The 20,907-nt window shown below is 39.3% G+C and overlaps 1 protein-coding gene across 1 annotated transcript in view; it reads left to right on the forward strand.

The window, feature by feature from the left end:
* Positions 1-13,570, forward strand: part of TH (tyrosine hydroxylase) — a gene marked incomplete at both ends in the record, with an annotated part of 28,738 nt that extends 15,168 nt beyond the window's left edge. The window contains 10 exons of the mRNA XM_083348473.1: positions 1,223-1,311; positions 1,889-1,956; positions 3,851-3,901; positions 4,460-4,605; positions 6,566-6,701; positions 6,799-6,868; positions 9,091-9,147; positions 9,618-9,713; positions 10,224-10,357; positions 13,411-13,570. Of these exons, the coding sequence (XP_083204599.1) occupies positions 1,223-1,311; positions 1,889-1,956; positions 3,851-3,901; positions 4,460-4,605; positions 6,566-6,701; positions 6,799-6,868; positions 9,091-9,147; positions 9,618-9,713; positions 10,224-10,357; positions 13,411-13,570 (1,007 nt within the window). The remainder of the gene's footprint in view (positions 1-1,222; positions 1,312-1,888; positions 1,957-3,850; positions 3,902-4,459; positions 4,606-6,565; positions 6,702-6,798; positions 6,869-9,090; positions 9,148-9,617; positions 9,714-10,223; positions 10,358-13,410) is intronic.
* Between the last annotated feature and the right edge of the window lie 7,337 nt (positions 13,571-20,907).

Below are 20,907 nucleotides of genomic sequence, written 5' to 3' on the forward strand. Positions count from 1 at the left end.
TGTATATGTATATGTATATGTATATGTATATGTATATGTATATGTATATGTATATGTATATATTCTTTGAAGGGCTATCTAACTTTCCACATGTTTCTAGACATGTGAAGCTAACTAGTAAAACTTGTTAATTTCACTGAGATCCAGAGAACTGCATCCCTGATCTCACATAACTTCCTGAATGAAGATAATTCCATTAACTGCTTCCTCCCCAGAGATAAGATTGGCCTCATCACTCTTGAGCTTCCAAAGTTCCCTCAAGACTTGTTATGCCAGCAGGTGACAAGTGAACCTGTGAGAAAAGCTCCCTTCCTATTCATATCACCCCATCTCTTATTCTCTTTTTTCCTGTTTTAGTTGCTTTTCACATTTTTAATTCATTTTTAATCATTCATTATAGAATGGTTTTAGTTAGTGATTTATTTACTGTTTTTACTGGATTGTTGTTCACCACCCAGAGTCACTTTCTGTGAAATGGTAGCCAGAGAAATCTGATGATAGATAGATAGATAGATAGATAGATAGATAGATAGATAGATAGATAGATAGATAGATAGATAACCTCAAAAACTGCATGGTGATGGCTATGCTGGCTGTGATTATGAGATTTGAAGTCAGCAGCGTGGCTGGCTGAGGAATTCTGGGAGTTGAAGTCCACAAGTCATAAAAGGGCCAAGTTTGAAGACACCTGCCATATGCATAAGACTAAGTTGGGAAAGGCTATTTTAGATTGTCCAGTAGTAACCAGTGCTGATGGATTGGAATGGTCAGAGCCCACCCATCCCCAGTCTGCTTTCTGGTGAGCAGATGACAAACACCCAAATGAGACCTTCTGTTTGATCAGTTTTCCCAGTTCTACTGTGTCTAAGAATGCCTACCCTAATCTTAGACTTATTCTGTTGGAATTCTCCATATTATTCAATAAAGTTTGGTCTTTTCAGCTAGAGATTTGCATTCTGTCTCTGATTTACATTCCAGTAAAAGAACGAGGGTAAAAAAATGATTATAGAATTACACAGTTATTATGTTATGCTAGAGGAGGTACTACCAGGTATTAGCAGATAAATGCAGTTCATGGGTTACTGAGATTAATAGAAACAACTATTTTATATTTCTGCTTTTGATCTTCTTAGATAAAATTCAACATTCCTACCATCACCAACTTCATCATATCACTTTGTGGGCTTTCACCTAACTTCCTCTTTCTTATTCTGGATTTCAGTTCATTGGTTTCCAAGAAAAATTTCGGAGTTAGATCTATGTCACCATTTAGTTACCAAATTTGACCCTGATTTGGATCTGGATCACCCAGTAAGTAAACAATTTTTCATTATTTCTTTAGAAGGATAACCTGAATGTTCCCTTTTATGAGATAAGAAATTGTCATTCTTATTGATCTCAGCAGTTCAACTATAAAGTGATTTAAATTGAGGAAAAATCCCAATTTCACATACACCCTGATGAAATCTGAACTGCCTGTCCTGAGGTCATTACATGCTTATGACAAATGTAAAAAGGCAGATTCTGTGCTAGGGAGGACTAGCAAAGAGATTTAAAATAAAACTGCCAGTATTGTATTGTATTGTATTGTATTGTATTGTATTGTATTGTATTGTATTGTATTGTATTGTATTGTATTGTATTGTATTGTATTGTATTGTATTGTATTGTATTGTATTGTATTGTATTGTATTGTATTGTATTGTATTGTATTGTATTGTATTGTATTGTATTGTATGGTAGCATGGTACCTTAACCGCTATAGGTGATACTTTCAGATTCCTTTGCATCAGCTCTTGCTTCTTTTTGAAACTTCAATAAGAATTTGGCATCTCATAAATAATACTGTTAAGTGCAAAACTGAGATGGTCTTTTTCTTTTCTCCAAGGGATTCTCTGACCAAGTATATCGTGAGCGAAGGAAAATGATTGCAGAAATTGCTTTCCACTATAAGCAGTAAGACCTGCCACCTTTCCTACTGTTATCTCTATGTTTATTTCTCTAAAAATAGTTTTACTTTTCTCCCTTTCTTGCTCCAACACTTTTTCACTTTCACAGTCTTCCATCTTGCTTCCAGTATTCCATGTTTGCCAGTTGTGTATGACATGATTCCCTTCAATCCATTCACACATTCAAACTTGAATCAAATAACTGTAACCTAATTCTAAATTAGAGTATTGGTTACTCCCGTGGTGGCGAACCTATGGCATGTGTGCCACAGGTGGCACGCAGAGCCCTCTCTGTGGGCATGCGCTCCGTTGCCCCAGTCCTAGGCCTTCAGCTGGGTTTTATAAAAACTTTTCGCTTTAGGCCTCCGCTGCCGTGTGCAAACAAAAAAAAAAGGTTCAATCAATCAATTTCAACTTCTCAAGGGGAAAAAAAAGATCTCGCAAAGTTGGAATTGATTGATCGAACTTTTTAGTCCCACCTAGTCTGCCGTTACCACCGCAGCCATGCCCACCCAATTGGCCACACCCACCCAATTGGCCACACCCACCCAATTGGCCACACCCACCCGGCACCCGACAATACATAAGTAGGTTTTGGGTTGCAGTTTAGGCACTTGGTCTCTAAAAGGTTCACCATCACTGGGTTACTCTCTTCTTAGAGCTAAAAGATGTTCAGATTTGTGGCCACTTTTAATTAAAAAGAAGAAGGGGCAGCAAGCCAATTGTAAAACAAGGCACCATCCTCAAGCAAACCTTGTGTTTTATCAGTGCCACTTAAAAAGGGGTGCAGCTTACAGATCCCAAGTCAGAACGATGGCTTTCAATCTGGTATGGGTGTACTCACTATAGCCCTTAGTGGGTGCTTTGGAAAACCTGCATATTTGTGTAGCTGTGCAGTGCCAAGAAAATACATGTTTGAGGAACTGTAATAGAGCTCTGGATGGGGTGAGGTGGGTCAAATATGTAATTTTTTAAAATTTTTGAGACAACATATTTACTAAGAGAGCCTCCCACCAACGGTGGCAGCTTCTTTAATGAACTCTTGACAGATGAAGCAAGCATCTCCATGCTGGCTTTGACATGGCTTTTTCATTTGGATCCAAATTCTAAACACCTTCACTCAGGGGCAGTCTTAGAAATATGATAAATGATAGGTAACTGCAACTGGATGTTTTGTGTTCCTTCTGTTACATAAGTAACTTGGGAACAGCTGCAGCTGCTATGGCTGCCACAATCTCAAAATTCCAAGTGGCCCCTTGATTGATCTAGCTGCACAGGGGTGTCAAACTGCCGGCCTGTGGGCCGGATGTGTCATCTGGAAGCCACGCCCACCCCATTGCTGGCAATGGCAAAACCGTCCCGATACGTTGTGCGACGTCACATGACATCACGAGTTTGACATGTCTGATCTAGCATGTAAATGAGTGCTTCTACTTACAGTGACCATATTTTCCTTGGAAAAAGGTAAAGGACAAACCTGAAAAAGGGGCAAATCTGAAAGAGGTTCATATATACTTTTGTTTATAATTTTGCTTTGTAATGGAAAATTCAATAACAAAACCCAAGAAATTAAATAATTAAATATATATAGAAAGGGTAGTTTTCTGAAACAAAGGGCTGTCCTTTATAATAAAATACATAGGTCATGTAATATATGTACCCATATTAGAACTAGGTATTTTTATTGAATGATTAGTTTTGTGACTCTAACTATCATCTCTCTCTCTTGTTTCAATCAACTGATGCCATTTAGTTTATGGTACTCTATAATCTAGAATATGGTACTCTGTGACAGATTTCAGACATGACTGGGTAAGACTTAGTTAAATATTGCAGGACTGGTCTGTACTATTTGCTACACTATTATTTTTATGTACCTGCTCCTTGTATTTTTCTAACAGTGGAGACCCAATTCCTCGAGTTGAATACACAGAAGAGGAAATTACCACTTGGTAAGTGTGAAGGAACCTTTTCTAGATCTTTTCTTAGAGGATTTCAGAAAAGTCAAATTACTTTTTTCTAGCAGAACAGCTGTCTCATCATTTTCATCTGAATTCTTAAGATATCATTTGACTTGTCATCACTCTAAGTCTGAAGAAGATTCTTGCCCAGACATTTGCACTGTATTTTTGTTTACATTTTTATATGATTTAAACATCTCATGGTCTTCCACTTTAGTGTAGTGGTTAAGGTACCAAGCTAGAAATAAGATGCCTGTGAATTCTAGTTCCAACTTAGGTACAAAGCCAGCTGGGTGACCTTGGGCCAGTCACTCTCTCGGAGCCCAAGGAAGGAGGCAATAGAAAACCACTTCTGAAAACTACAGGGTCATTTCCAGGCAGTCTCTAAGTGTCAAGATGGATTCAAAGACATAATGATAATAAAATATAAAAGCAAAATAAAATAATGTTTCAATCAACAATCTTAAACAGATTGCCAGAATTCTAAGGTAACTATCCTTTTTGATGCAAATATACTGGAAAGATATGAATAATACCTTTTTTTTAAAGGAGGGAAGTGTATAGTACTTTGAAGAGTCTTTATCCCTCACATGCCTGCAAAGAACACCTGGATGCCTTTCATTTACTGGAGAGGTACAGTGGCTATAGTGAAAACAACATCCCTCAGCTGGAGGATGTCTCTTGCTTCCTGAAAGGTAAGTATGTGGTCATGTTTAGAGAACTGTACATTTATATGGTGTTAACCCTGCTTGAAGCTTTGCACCTCTGTGGTTTAATAGATTTGCTACCCAATTTCAGCAGTACTTCTGGGACCTCAGGGGGTGGCGGTGAAGGGCAGCACAGCAGAGTGACCACCCTTGATCTAGATATATAGGACCATGTTTAAAACTCAGAAGTACTGTCCCCTGAACCACAGAGATGGTGCCTGGAAAACATCATTGCAAAACCATCCTGGGAAATTTCTGCGAATAAAAATACCTATATAAAGTGTATATATTAAATTTTACTCTTTATCCAGGACAAAATCTATGAGACAGTATAAAACACTGTTCTCCAATCTCCATTCTGTATATTCATTTGTTATGCAAAATAAGAATTCAATTTAAGTTTTGCTGTCAGAAGAAAATGCTTTGTAATATTCTAGGTCACATCTCCTTGGTCAGGTACAGAAAACAGCCTGGCAAGGTTTGGCAAAGCACACTGTTCATAAAAATATCAAAAGATAATTATGGTTTCTTCAAGAGGGGGTTCAAGAGGAAGCATCCAAATTGCTCTGTAAAGGTGCTCAGTAGAGGGGGCATCCATAAGGCTAATGTCCTTCAAAGAAAAAGGATGCTTGAGGAATCCATTCTTTGCTGATCTTGAGAAGAATGAATCTGCTCCACCTCTTCTGGATTAATGTATAGATCCAAAGAATTTGTGGTGACTCAAATTGCATTTGTCAGTTGATTTCCCAACAGACATTATAGGATTCCATCAATAGAAATAAATTTCCAATAGTGATATAGATCTGGAATGAATAGACTTCGAAAAGAATATGTACAAAATAAATAAAGACTAGAAAAAGACCAGAGTGGCCATCTCTAGTGAAGAGATCTTCTAAATAATAACCAAAAAGATCTTATTTCAGAATTGATGCCTGCAGGAGATCAGTGGTTTCTGCAGATCATAATGATTTCAAGAGATTCCTGGGTTGAAGAGATTATTTATAGGAAGTTTCACATTTTTCCAGAAACTTTTGTTCAAAAAAATCAGAAACCTGTAGTTAACAATATAACCTGGATCACTTGGCAAGACAGCAAATATTCAGACTATTTTATTTGAAAAAACTTAAAAATACACTCACAGGAAATACGTATGATAAATGCAAGTATTCTTTTGTTAAACAAAATAATCCTAATTCTTAAAAAAGGAGAAGCATATGATATATGAGCATGTATTTATAAGTACATTGATTATAGACATTATATAAAATTGTATTATTTGTATCATATTTCTAAAAATGGACAAGCTAGAGTTTATGCTTGTTCACATCTACAGCAGTTGAGATGTTTAATAAATTTATCACCAAACTACTTATGAATAGTTGGTTGTTTTGTTTTTAAGATAGAGCCAGCTCCATAAAACTCAGGGTTGGATGTACATGTGTAGCTACAGTGTAACACAAAGTATAGAACTAAACAGTAGGGATGTTCATGCTTTGATAATGATTAAGAATAAATGTTTCCATTACCATGGACATGACTGTTTTCAGACTTACTCGGAAGCCTGCACCCCCACCCCGAAAAAAGTTGTGGCTGTTTTTTTTTTAAATCAAATCATTGAAGTTAATGTGACCTTTAAAGCAGCCACAGTTTTCGTTAGGCCTTGTGAAAGATCCAGAGCACTTCTCCCAAATCACATTTGAAGCACATAGAGCCTTACTTGGATAAGACCCAGTTAATAAGCTCTTCATGTTCATCATTTCTTAAATGATACAAGTAAGCAGTGCTTTTTTTGTAAAAGAAAAAGGTGCCAGAACTCACACAGGTCATACAACCCGCCTTGCCTACCCTACAAGGTTCCATCCAAAAAAGGTGCCCGAACTCCGTTCTGAGCGTTCTATGACAAAAAAGCCCTGCAAGTAAATATAAAAGGTGGTTTGCATTGTTTCAGAGAGAACTGGGTTCCAACTCCGACCAGTAGCTGGCCTTCTCTCAGCTCGGGATTTCTTAGCCAGCTTAGCCTTCAGGGTGTTTCAGTGCACACAGTACATCCGCCACGCTTCTTCTCCCATGCACTCTCCAGAGCCGTGAGTACCACCTCATAGAATTGGCTTCTTTAGTCCTTGGCTTGCTGTTTCAGAGTCAGAGGAGACAGAAAAACAGTGGCTGTTTTTCTTTCCAAAGGGACTGCTGTCACGAACTTCTGGGGCATGTACCAATGTTGGCTGATAAGACATTTGCACAGTTCTCTCAGGTGAGCAAAAGGTGTGCTGAAGGTACAAACTTTATTTTGCCACTAGAGCAGCCATTGGCCATGCTGACTGGGAAGATGGCAGTTGAAAAATTACTCAACCAGAAGTTGAGCTCTCAGATCAAAGATGCACCCTTTTAAAAAAAGACATTTTCAGCTGCCAAAATACATAAGGGACATGATGATATTATCCATTCAGTCAAGTCTGACTCTTGGCAAAACTATGGGCCAAGTCTCTCCACATCTATAGATCTTGCACTACTTCTTTGAGTTGTTCTATGCTCTGACTGATGTCCAGTCAGTTTGATAGTGTCCAGCCACCATGTTCTTTGGCAGCCTGGTTTCCTTTTACCACTAACTCTTCCAAACATAATTGCTTTCTCCAGTGAATTCCTCCACATGACATGGCCAAAGTAAATGAGATGCAGTTTTGTGATTTTGCATTCACATAAGGGACATAGCATTCTCAAAGGTGGATTTTGGGAAAAAAAATTCCATTGTGAGATTGGTTTAAGGGGGTTAAGATTAATACACCTAGTACCTTTCACTTCTCATTCGGAAGGTTTTTTTTTTAATGCCCAACTCCTTTTCAGGTTGCTTATTTAGGTGCCTACCAAAATGGATGAACCCTCATCTCCTATGGCAAAAGTGGGCAACCCATAGGCCATATATATCCCCTGGGACCTAATGTGTGCCTTCCTCATGCTTGGCAGCTTATTGTTGAATGACAGTGTTAAAATAACCAAATATTGTTATGGTTTAAGTTTTGCCTATCATGTTTTTAGCATTATAGTCACTCAGTCACTCAGGTCATTTCAGCTAAAAGGAAGCCCTGGTGGCGCAGTGGTTAGAATGCAGTATTGCAAGCTAACTCTGTCCACAGTCTGGAGTTCAATCCTGAGGGGACTCAAGATTGCCCCCAGATTGTTGGGAGCAATATGTTGCTACTGTCAGAGACGGTTCAGATAGAGCTATAAAGCACTATGGGGCATTATATAAGTCTAAGTCAGACATGTCAAACTCACGACATCACGTGACATCGCATGATGTATCAGGACTGTTTTGCCATTGCTAGCAATGGGGTGGGTGTGGCTTCTGGATGACGTGTCCAGCCATGGGCCGGCAGTTTGACACCACTGGTCTAAGTGCTATTGTTAAAAGGGAATAATACTTTGCCAAACTTTGGTGCAACTTCAACTTCTAAAATAATGATTTGGGGCATGGGTAACATTGAGAGTGGAGATGGGAGCAGTTTCTATTTCCATTTCTACTAAACCGCTCTTTGCCTCCCACTCCCCCAAGAGTGCTAATAGTCATCACCATTGTAGATAATATCACTGTAACACCTAATGGCCTCATAGACTTTTTGGAAACTTAGAAGGCAGAATTGTGGCCCAACCCTTCAAATGTTGCCTACTTCTGTCCTAGACATCCTTAAATAGAATTTTTCCCCTTTATGTTTAATCAAAATCTCATTTCTTATCATTTCCCCCATTTGTTCATGAATCTCATCTATCTGCTGCAAAGTTTCCCCTCATTGGATGGGCTCAAATTGGTATTTTTAAAAGATGTGGTAATGCAGATTAAAGCCATGTGTATCCATCATAGCACCCCAAATAGAATCATAGCACTCCAAAGAGATTCTTAAATGTCAGATAACAATTACAAGCAAAATAAAAAATAAATGTAGTTTGGAGTCCCTCCTTGAGGAGTTGAGTGGTCTAGAAACATGAAATATAAACAAACAAACAAACAAATATGCAATAGAATATCTTGAAATAATTATAGAAATAATTTCAAGATTGCAAGCAGGCAATAAATGAAGCAATCCTATCTGCATTCAGTTTACATTGATTTGGAGACTTCCCATGAGTTAATATCAATAGATAATGGGCTTTTACAAATATGGTTGAATTAAGAACTCATCAATTAGGCTGTAGCATATCCAGCTGTTTCTTGATAAGCCAGGATCATAAATTCACAGCTAGTGTTCAGGAAGATTGTCCTCTTATACTGTAAATCATCAAAGCAGTTGCCAATCTGGCTAGGAATTATGGGACTTCTGCTAATTATTGCAGGGAATGAGGTTGGAAAGTTGTAATTTTGATCCAATCTACCAAATCCTATTGTATGATCCATAAAAATTGAGCTGTGCCCACAAAACATTTAATGGTCAGAGGAAAAAGCTCATAATAACAACATGATGGTTTTTCTTTTGCTCCTAGGACATTGGACTTGCATCTTTGGGTGCAACTGATGAGGAGATTGAAAAACTTGCAACAGTAAGTTCTTAATTCTAGAAAACAAAGATAGAGCATAATTGTCTCTGTGAAATTCTGCTTTTTCTATATATCTTGATCGTAAATGTTGATATGAAATGCCAATATTGGCTACGCTAATCAGGAATTCTAAGAATTGTAGCCAATATACCTGGCAGGGTCCAAATTGGGGTAGAATAATCCAGTATAGGTTTTCAATAAAGGAGCAGCAGACACCAGAAAATAATATTATTAGTAGACACTCTAAAACTCTAGCATAAACATGACAAAGAGAAAACAAACACTGACTTCTAAGAACAAAGAAAAATGCATCTTTTTTCCCCTCAGAAGAGCTTCTCGTTAACTTTCCAAATGCAATGCAAAAAAAGGAACAGATGCAATACAACCCCCAAATTTATATGTCTAATATGGAAAAGAAAATGCTAACCGTTTGGAATCACTATTTTTCTTTTCCATCTCATTTTTCTCTGTAGCTTTATTGGTTCACGGTGGAGTTTGGGCTCTGCAAGCAAAATGGCATCATTAAGGCCTATGGAGCTGGCCTCCTCTCTTCCTATGGAGAGCTCATAGTAAGTGTTGCCCCATCTATCTCTATCCAGCTAAACTGAAGCAGCTGCTTCTGAGCTTGGGTATCCCTATTCGGTCCATCAAGTTATCCTTGCTACAGTAATCACCTTATGGCAGACATGTCAAACACAAGGCCCGGGGGCCAGATCCGGCCCGTGAAGTGGTTTCATGTGGCCCGCGAAGCCATCCTGGAAACAGTGAGGGAACGGCCCCCACTGCCTTGGCCCTGGCCCAGAGACCCTCCTTCTGCCAGAGACCCCCAGATCTGTCCCACTCCTGCCCAGGCCCCCATAGGCACCCTTGATGCCAATGATGTAGAGCTGGCCATGACCACCCAGTAGGCCATACGCACTCCAGCTGCACCCACCCAGTAGGCCACGCCCGCCCTGCCCATACCCACCCGGCCCCCCGAGGGCAACCACGATGCTGATGCGGCCCTCAATGAAATTGAGTTTGACACCCCTGCCTTATGGGGTTCTCTTGCTTTCTTATCCCTCCTTTCCTTCGTTTAGCACTCTTTGTCCGATGAACCAGAACTACGGGACTTTGATCCTGACGTTACGGCCGTGCAACCCTATCAAGATCAGACCTATCAGCCTGTTTATTTCGTATCAGAGAGCTTTAATGATGCCAAAGCTAAACTCAGGTAAGAATTATAATTGGACATATCATTGGAGAGTGGGGAGCTATATGCCTAGTTACACCGGCGCAGAGTTTTGATTGCTACAAATTATGAATGATTTCTTTTTTAACCAAATCGTCAAATGAAAGCTTTTCCTCACAACAAAGATTTTTTTTAAAAAAAAGAAACCTTTTTACTGTTGCTTCTTAAATGAAATCTAAATTACAGCATTGCTAAACGTGGGATAAATGAAATTTATTCTGATTGTATATGTATATGCGTTTACGATTGACTTGTTGATTTACTTTTTTGTTAATTTATTTTTACTATCATTCACTATCATTTTTACTATCTCCAACAGGATAGCAAACATAAAGGACTGAGAACATTAAAACATAAAATATATACAACATTTTAAAATATTTTATAATACATTATAGGCAGTGGTGGGATTCAAATATGTGAACCAGCGGTTCTCTGTGTGGATGCTGCTTCTGGAAGTCCATTCTGGGCCTGGGCAACAAAAAATTAGCTACCAGATCTGCCGAACTGGCGTGAACTGGCTGAATCCCACCACTGATTACATGACTATTCTATTCAATAGCACTTATAGATATGTATGCATAAGACTGTAACTGACCACTTCCAAAGAGACACGCTCTTTCCAGAATAACTCCCGAGTCCATTTAGAGCAGGGGTGTCAAACTCGCTACGTCACGTGATGTGTTGCGACGTATCGTGACTTTTTTTCCCATTGTTGGCAATGGGGTGGGTGTGGTTTCAGCATGATGCATCCAGCCCATGGGCCGGCAGTTTGACACCCCTGATTCAGAGACATCTGATGAGACATCTAGAAATATCTAACTAGCGAGTGAAGACTTGAATAGCCTTGATAGTGAAATAGATGATTAAGAAACTATGAAAATTATAAAATAGATGCTTAAGAAATTATGAAAATACCGGTAACTGTATTATAAATCACTATAACGATATGATCTTCTAGATATTCAAACATTTGCAACATGGATCTCACATTTCATCAGGAATAAATGCTGGTTACATTATAATGGGTTATGGAATTGGACTGCAATAATGTGAATGACCACTGGATCACAGCAAACCCTTGGTTGTCATTTAGTTAAGAACTACTTTTTTTCTGATACCCCATTCTGATACCCCCATTAACCAGGAGTGCATCTCTCCAAATACTGCAGTGTTCTCAAAAGCTTCAGTGAAACTTGCTTTTCAGTAGGTTGCTGTTACAAATTATACAGTACATTGACTCATTAGAGATCCAAGGAAGTTTGTGTTAGGGAGAAAAGCAATATTCCATATGTTTTCATTTCCACCAATATTTTTAAAGAGGGGGATAAGAATTGTATATGAGTGAAATATATGAACAGGAAAGAACTCCAATGGGCTGATCCATACAGCTCTTCTCTTAACTTGTGAAGATACACTCCCTGGAGCCAGATTTTTCAAGGACCATTCTCATCATTTTTAAAGACAATATTTGCACACAGCATCCAAAGATAAATCTAAATATCAGTATGATCAAAGGCAAGTTACCCAGTAACACAAAAGAGGGGATTTGCCTGGCTGTTTGTTGGGACGACTTAATATTATTTCCCAAAGCCACTAGATGGTGCCATAACATAAATAATCTGGAATTATTAGCTTCCCTTTAGAGTTCCTTCTTTGCCACAGAAGATTCTGTGAGCTACATCTGCAACAGATACATAGATAAAGCTTCACCAGAGGAAGAGGGAAAAGGGCATACAATATTATCCCAGCCAGTGATTGTGACTATATGTACATGTGCAATTAGCAGATAAATTAGCTAAGACTGGTCACTTAATTTTTAAAATGTGTGACTTAAAATTCTGCACCTGTTGAGCTTCTAGCTTCTAACCTTTTTGCTATTTACAATTAGTTCCATATCCTTCATCAGTTCAGTGGCTTCCATCCTTGGTCACAAAGTGGCCAGCTATTTTCAATTGTAGCTTTTGGCTCTATTAAAATACATTGCTAATGTATCCTCTTTGATATTAGCTGACCTTCAGCAAGCAAGGGACCTGCTGTTTGTTTAATTCACCTAAGCATAATGTGGTGTTTTTTAAAACTCTCTGTGATATAATCAAAAGATTATAATACATAGTGAAATTTATTGAACGAAAAGTGGAAAATTTATTTCTGTTTTATATATAGCATGGTAGAGATTCCAGCTTGCTTAAAATGAATTTGTATTTAGGCAAAGGGATGAGTTTAGTTAAATCTTGTATATTTTTAGACTAAAATATGTAAGGTTCAACTAAATTAAATGTAGTTGAACCTTATATAGTTAATGATTCTTGACATTTATCTTTTGCGCCCAGATTAATTCCCATAATCCTAAAGGTAAAGGTAAAGGTTCCTCCGCACATGTGTGCTAGTCGTTTCCGACTCTAGGGGCCGGTGCTCATCTCCGTTTCAAAGCTGAAGAGCCAGCGCTTGTCTGAGGACGTCTCCGTGGTCATGTGGCTGGCATGACTAGATGCCAAAAGTGCATGGAACACTGTTACCTTACCACCATAGTGGTCCCTATTTTTCTACTTGCATTTTTACGTGCTTTCGAACTGCTAGGTTGGCAGAAGCTGGGACGAGTAACAGGTGTTCACTCTGTTACGTGGCACTCGGGATTTGACCCGCCAAACTGCCGACCATCTGCTCGACAAGCTCAGCATCCTAACCCACTGAGCCACCGCGTCCCATAATCCTAGAGAATATCAAAACGAGCTGCCATAATTCTAGACCAGAGGTCTTCAACCTTAACAACTTTAAGACTTGTGGACTTCAACTCCCAGAATTCCTCAGCCAGCTATGCTCACTGAGGAATTCTGGGAGCTGAAGTCCACAAGTCTTAAAGTTGTCAAGGTTGCAGACCCCTGTCCTAGACAATCAATGACTGTGTTGTTCTCCAAGGTCCAGGCTAAGGAGTGCTGGTTTGTGCAACATTCCTTTCATTGCTTCCTTATCTCTTACCATTTTTAGTAGCCCACCTACATTACCATCTTTGATGTCTACCCTCTTCTTTTCAGGGTCTATGCAGCACATATCAAGCGGCCTTTTTCTGTGAAATATGATCCTTATACCTACAGTATTGAGCTCTTGGACCACCCACAGAAGATCTGCCACTCCCTGGCAAATGTGCGTGATGAGCTCCACTCATTAATTGATGCACTCAACATTATCAGTTAACACAAGATTGGGATGCCCCCCACTTTTTTCCCCCTCCAAGCCAATGTCCTTTTCTGTACCTGCAAATTTGGTTTCCTGCCATGGCTACTACAATCCCTGCACAGTTTGGGCCAATAACGGCACTATGATTTCTTTTAGGGTTATGTGTTGCTGTCTCTTGCCACAATAATACTTATGGTGTGAATTGTGCCACACATGCCATGGTATGGAGGCATTTTAGTGACAAGCTTGGTTGAAGAAAGGGAAGTAAATGAAGCTTAGGAGTTTAATCCTGAATCCCTTGGTTGTTTTTTTTTATTAATAGTGAGGGATCTGGATTGGACAAATGCCATAAGAAATAATTGCACAGCACACTGTAAATTCCCCTTTAAAGAAAAAGAAAAGCAATGTGTTCCCAAAACATGAGTTGTTTCCCCAAATTATATTTTTAAAATTATTTAAAATATGAGAGATAAGCACAGAAGAGACCAAATAGTTTCTTACACTACCAGGTTCCAAACAGTTTAACTCCACTTTCTGAAACTCAGTTCTGCTCACTTCTGCCCCCGCTTTGAAATGAGAAGAACAGCACCCAAATCAAGAGACAGAGAGAGAAGTTTTAATTTTTGTATTTCTGAGGAAGGCTTCCATTAAATATCTTGGACAATTTACTACTTTATTATATTCTCCATGTTTTTTTTCTCTCTCCGCCCCCCCACCCCCATGTAATTTTGCAACATCTTCTATGGCTTTGTTTTTCCCAGAAAGACCAAACATTCCATTAGTAATTCTCTGTTATGAGCAGAATTCTCCCAGCTCTTTTGCTTAAATGATTTCAGACAGGTACAAGCCTCAGGGGCCTGTCCCACATGCTAAGATTCGACTCGTAACAGGAGTTCTGAAGAATTCCGAGGGATGACTCAGAACAAGGCCCAATGAACTTTTCTCATCTGACTGGAACATCTTTCTCATCATCTCTAATCTTTCCATCTGGGGAAAATTCTTCCAGGATGAGCAAAGTTTTGACTAATGCATATTGGCTACAGTTCTCTGAAGTCTTGTTTTGTGGCCCCGTGAAACTCAGTGGAATCTCTTGCCAAGCCTGTGATGAAGAGAAGCATCGGCTTCTCAAGTCAAAACAAGGTCCAGCACCTATCAACAAACTGAGCTGACCCAGAACAGAGTCACATCTGCAGTGCTGCTGATGCTACCATGTCTCAGCAGCAATTTTTAACTCTGCAACCCATCATGCTGGGTTACCAGACAGGCACTATCCAGAGCTTGGCAAATAGGGAGTGTGGATTAGAGTAAATCCAGGCTCAGGTCTGTCCCATTAGTGCCACTTACAGTAAGAAGGATGCTCCTTGGGAAACCTATATGAGGTAAATGTTTTCTGCTACAAGCAGAAGAATCCACAGGATCGAGGATAAAGTCTTCTGAACTCTTAGACCCTTGGCAGCAACCATCTGTCCAGAAAACTAGAGTGCTGTGTTGGGTAGAATGAATAGCAGGAAATGGCTAATGGATAATAATTCTCCATGTTAAAAGTGCTGATCTTGCTTGGCTGATTTCTAATATCTTTTCCTCCTTTGAGGATGAAAGTAAGTGATGAAATGTGTGGCATAATATCTTGGCACAATGTCTTTGACTTATGTACTTGCATCAGGGCATCAAAGTCATGTTGCACATTTGGTCATCATCATCATTATTATTCTTATTCTTATTCTTATTCTTATTCTTATTCTTATTCTTATTCTTATTATTCTTATTATTATTATTATTATTATTATTCAATATGGCTTGCATTAGACGCTTCTGTCTAAAAACCAGCCCTTGATTGCTTGAATGGTTTATAAGGTCCCAAATAGCTCCTGGGTCTGACCTCAGCAGGCCTGCCTAAAGTGAGAGAAGACCCAAAGAGCACCACAATGGTGTGATGACTAACATACTCAGTCTGCAGTTTCTCTGTTCTGCTTAGTTCTTAGACTGTTGACTTCAGGGCTACAATGCCTAGCCTAATTTTAGGACATTTCTGTTCCTTCTCCTTGCTCCTTGTGCCCTTCACCTGAAGAACAACGTAGCAAAAAAAAATTGACCATACTTTATTGAAACTGTAGCTTGATTGTGAATAGTGCAGCACAGCCCGCTGGTTTCCAGCCTCAAGCCTGAATGGGCATCTCAACATTTAAGTATGATATTGTTCCAGTACTTTATAAGCCTTCTGTCACCCTATACAGACTTTAACAATGCTGAAATGCACTGATAGCACTCTGCTTAGGGAGCAAGAAATGCCCAGATGTGTCTTAGAACTATCAGGACATAAAACTTTTCATTTTAAGACACTTCCTGTTCTAAAATTCTGTCTCTGTATCAGAGTGAATGAAAAAAAGAAGCTGGGTCACTTGAGAAACTAAACATACATTATATTTTTTTGAAAAAGAAAGAACCTTTAACCAGGTAGCTTGTAGGATTTCTGTTTTCATTTTGCAGACAAGAAAATGTATAAATTTATTCATTCAGCATGAACAGGGAATCATTTCTGACAATCTTGGTTACGGATGTGTACACTTAATTTTAAAAAATTCTCTATGGCTAACTATTCAGGTCAGTTGAAGTCTTCATTAACTGAAATGGATTTGGGTATGTTGTAGTACTTCCAAGGTAGTTCAGGTCTCATAAACGTTCTATGGCATCTACAGCACCATATTGGTTGGATACAAATCCTAGAATATTTTTTACTTATGATAATAACTAACTACATGAATGTGACAAAAATCTTGCTACCTATTCTATTCCCCCCCCCCAACTTATTTGATCCAGATTGAACAATTCCCAACACCTCAAGCTAACAATTGCAATAGTGACTGATGATGATAGAATTTTAAATCTGAAAGTGAATATGTCTGAATATGGTCTCTATATTCTGTGAAGCTATGTGGAACAAGGATGCCTTGAAACATCCTGAAGAATGGCAAAAGTAGTCAAAACATTCTTCCTGGTGAGGAAAGTCACTGGTTGAATTTCTTCCTGTTGAAAGTGAGACTCAACAGAACAAAGAAGAGATGCTTCCTTTTTTGTCTTGCTTGGGAATATTTCATGGTACTTTTGTATGTGTCTGCCACACAGCTTGAAAGAACAGGTGCCAATACTATTGCTGCTGTTGCTGCTGCTATGTGAAGTGGATCTGTTTCTCTTGCTCCATAAATAATATATTTGTTTCTCATGCAGCTGCTGCTGATTTGCTATGAATAAAATCATATTTCTTGGCGTGCACCTTTCATTTGTCTTCCTGAATTCACCTGCCATGACTGTCTTATTTTTAATGTGCTGATTTCAGAATGGCTGTTTCTGTCATAGCCATACTTAGAGAAGCACCAAAATAACAAAGTATCTCATGAAACTAAGCAGTTTATTATTGCATAAAGTTTCATAAATCACAGTAGCTTTAATTCAGTTTCTCTTGAGCAGTAGCAATTAATTACTTTTTTCCGAACCATCCAATGCTGGAAAGGGACTTCGGAGTTATGCATTCAGATGGACAGTGCAGACTACAGTAGACTACATTCATCATACAGTTCATTAAGCTCCATATACAATATTTATTTATTTATTTATTTATTTATTTAATTTATATACCGCCCTTCTCTCAAGAGACTCAGGGCGGTTAACAGGGCAATACGTAAAAGACAAATACAAAAGTTAAAATTATTAAAACATGATTAAACAATGCCCATAGTACAAATTTAAAATTAAAGTCATAATAGCAAACCCACCCCATCCCATCAGGCCAGGCCCGCTTCCTTAAAGAGATGGGTTTTAAGGTCGCGCCGGAAGAAGCGGAGGTCGGGCGCCATCCGGAGCTCTACCGGAAGATGGTTCCATAAGTCCGGTGCACCCACAGAGAACGCTCTCCCCCTGGGGGCCACCAGTCGACATTCTTTGACCGGCGGCACCCTGAGGAGGCCCTCTCTGTGGGAGCGTACTGGGCGGAGGGAAGTTGACACCGGCTGCAGGTGCTCCCCAAGGTATTCTGGACCCATGCCATGGAGGGCTTTGTAGGTCATTACCAACACCTTGAACCTCACCCGGAAGACAACTGGCAACCAATGCAGCTCACGGAGCAAAGGTGTAACACGGGAGTATCGGGAGACCCCCGACACAACTCTCGCGGCTGTATTCTGTGCCAGCTGGAGCCTCCGAGTGGTCTTCAAGGGTAGCCCCATGTAGAGAGCGTTGCAGTAATCAAGACGAGAGGTCACGAGCGCATGAGTGACCGTGCGCAAGGCATCCCGGTCTAGATAGGACCGCAACTGGCGCACCAGGCGAACCTGGGCGAATGCCCCCCTAGTTACAGCTACAATATGGTCTTCTAAAGAGAGCTGTGAATCTAGGAGGACTCCCAAGTTGCGAGCCCTATCTACAGGAGGTAATGACTCACCCCCCATAATGAGGGGTGGGATATCCTGAATATCCCGGGATGCCGGTACGCACAGCCACTCCGTCTTGTCGGGGTTGAGACGAAGCCTGTTCCTCCCCATCCAGACCCGGACCGCCTCCAGGCACCGGGACATCACGTCGAGGGCATCACTGGGGTGGTTTGGGGTCGAAATGAAAAGTTGGGTATCATCAGCATACTGATGATACCCAACTCCAAAACCACGAATGATCTCACCCAGCGGTTTCATGTAGATGTTGAACAGAAGGGGCGAGAGGATTTTATGATCCATAAAAAAATTATTTGCTGGGTAAACTTTGAGAGAACTTAAATTCCATTCAATTCAAAGATGAAGGCTCTTTGCTTCAGCTAGTCTTTGGTTTCTGTATGTCCAAAGCTGCCTTCCAATAGTCATGCCAACCCTTCTGTTCTGAATACCCAATTGTCAAACACAACTGTGATTTTGCACACTAATTTATGTTCCAATGAAATGTATGTTGAATAGTGACCTATACCTTTTACATGTTGCATAGAATATTCTACGGCAGTCTATAAACCTTCCCCACATCACTATTATGAGACCAACAAATTTCTGTTTCCTGCATATTCATAGTAACAACAACAGTACATTCTTCTGAATTGTTTTATTGGCCAGTGTCTATTCCCCCAATACACTCCAACAGTAACTCATGGTGCAATTACTTGTATTCCCACTATTATCACAATTTGGATGAATCATCAGTTGTATTACTTCCTCAGCAGTAGGGCTAAATTGTAAAAGAGAGTCCTACAAATGTTATTGATCTATGGTTGCTGTTTCATGGGAAAGTGCCAAAAAGTCTGAATGGTCCAGTTGCACTTTGATTCATGCTTCATTTTCCTGTTCTATAAGACATCCCAGTGCTTGTGGATTCAGAGAGAAGCAGAAGTTTGTTGTGCAAGGTCAAATTCCCAATGTGGGTGGAGAAAAAAATTGGCATAATCCTGGGGAACTTCAAGACCGAACAAGTTACCACACAACCAAAAGACCATCCATTAATATTCGCAATGGTACAAAACACTGATTAATCAAGAAAGAGAAGTACTGAAGCTGATTACTATTTATCCATATCAACCTGTAACAAGAATATCCCACAAAGTAATAAGACCACGAAAAATAAACAGAACTGCGTGGTACCTGTTGTTACATATAACCACTGCTGCAAGATTGGCGTGGGCCCAATATTGGAAGATGGATGTTAGCCCACCCGACCAAATAGTAATTCAGAAAATAATGAACTGTGCGGAATCAGATCGGCTCACTATGATGTTAAGGGGACGAGGGGACACAGATTATTATTTGTCTTGGAGTCAATGGTACAATTGGATGTCAAAAAGAGCTATTAGTTGAACTTTATTACTTGTTATATGCAGTATTTTTTTCCTTTCTTGGTGGTTGCTTTCTTATATGTAATGGGACAACCTTATTTCCTCCTCGCAATGTGATGTAAACTGCTATTGACTTAATGTTTGTTTGATAAACATTTTTTTTAAAAAAGAATATCCCACAAAGTAGATAAGACAGAGGTAAGGTGAGAGAGAGGGTGTGTGTGGAAAAAAAAATCAATATCTATGTTCTGCTCTATGCAGGTCCTATGGATGTTTCTGTTTCTTTTGGTTTGTAAATAACCTCAGTCTTCAGCAGTTGAAGGCTATTGCTCTATCCTGACTCTTCCTCCAAAGTAATCATTTGTGAAGATGCTGAGTTTGATTTCCCTATATCTATTATGGAAAATAAAAAGTGCTTCAGTTGCCCCACTAGGTGGAGGTTACATGATATGCCCTGTTGCAAGTCACAATCTAATCTCCTTGCAAGTGCCCCCATTCTTGAAATTCTGTTTCTTCTCAAGAATAGCTTTCTTCATTATGTGAAGCTCCTTAACACAGTCCAAAGCTTATGCCACCAATCACATTGCTCCACCTTGAATATGAAATGGTTTTGGGTGATGTGAGTCTTTTTACTTCTCAAGCATATCATTCAAGGATCCAACCTGATCAGAAGACTCAACAGCTTCTTTCGCCCAAGGATTGGTTCCCACAGTTTCGTGAATCACTAAGAAAGTTTTAGAAACTGACTGATGAGATGTTCTCTTCCTGAACCCCTGCCATTATCACCTTGCTTACAGCATCACAACCTCCTTGAAATGTGCACATATTTTCCCCACACCAAGAACAAATACACATACTCTGTATCATGCTGGCAACACAAAAGCTCAGCATTCTTTAAAGCTTTCAAAATTTCTTCAAAATTCAAGAACCTCCAATATCTCTGAGTCCTAAAATTAATCTCAATTTCAAAAGAAAAATTTCCCAAAGTATAATGTTCACTATCCATTATGTTCCTGGCTGATGATTGTCTGAATTTTCCATCGTTCTTGGGAAGGGAAAAATATAAATATTCCCTCCCTCTCAGGATTGTGTTCAAGTGGGCGCAATCTCTATAGGAGACAACAGTATACGGTGCTATACAAAAACTGCACTGTCTTGTTTAGTCAATCCTTGAATATAATTGTCACTTTAATATATTTTCTAGTGCTAGTGTGATTAATTGGAGATTCACAGTGCTGATCAATTTTCTCAATCAATGTAATTAGAAAGGTTATCTAAATTACCAAACAGTTGCTGAAGTTGTGTTGTAGCACTCTGATTCTCTAATTCCATAAAGATTTCCCTGTATGAAAAGATAGCAAAAGAAATAGTAGGTGAAAAGAAGAAACTAAAATGGCAACTATGAAATGGAGAAACATTTATACTCTACACACAGCCTTCACACATTTAGGGTTTCTTTTTGTCTCCTACGGGAAACTGACCAACTTGTTTTCTTTAGTTTTGTCAGGGAACATATTGTAACAATGTAAAAGACAGGTCTAGTTCTTCTTCAGCA

This window comes from Vipera ursinii (assembly GCF_947247035.1).
Source record: "Vipera ursinii genome assembly, chromosome: 1".
NCBI lineage: Eukaryota > Metazoa > Chordata > Lepidosauria > Squamata > Viperidae > Vipera > Vipera ursinii.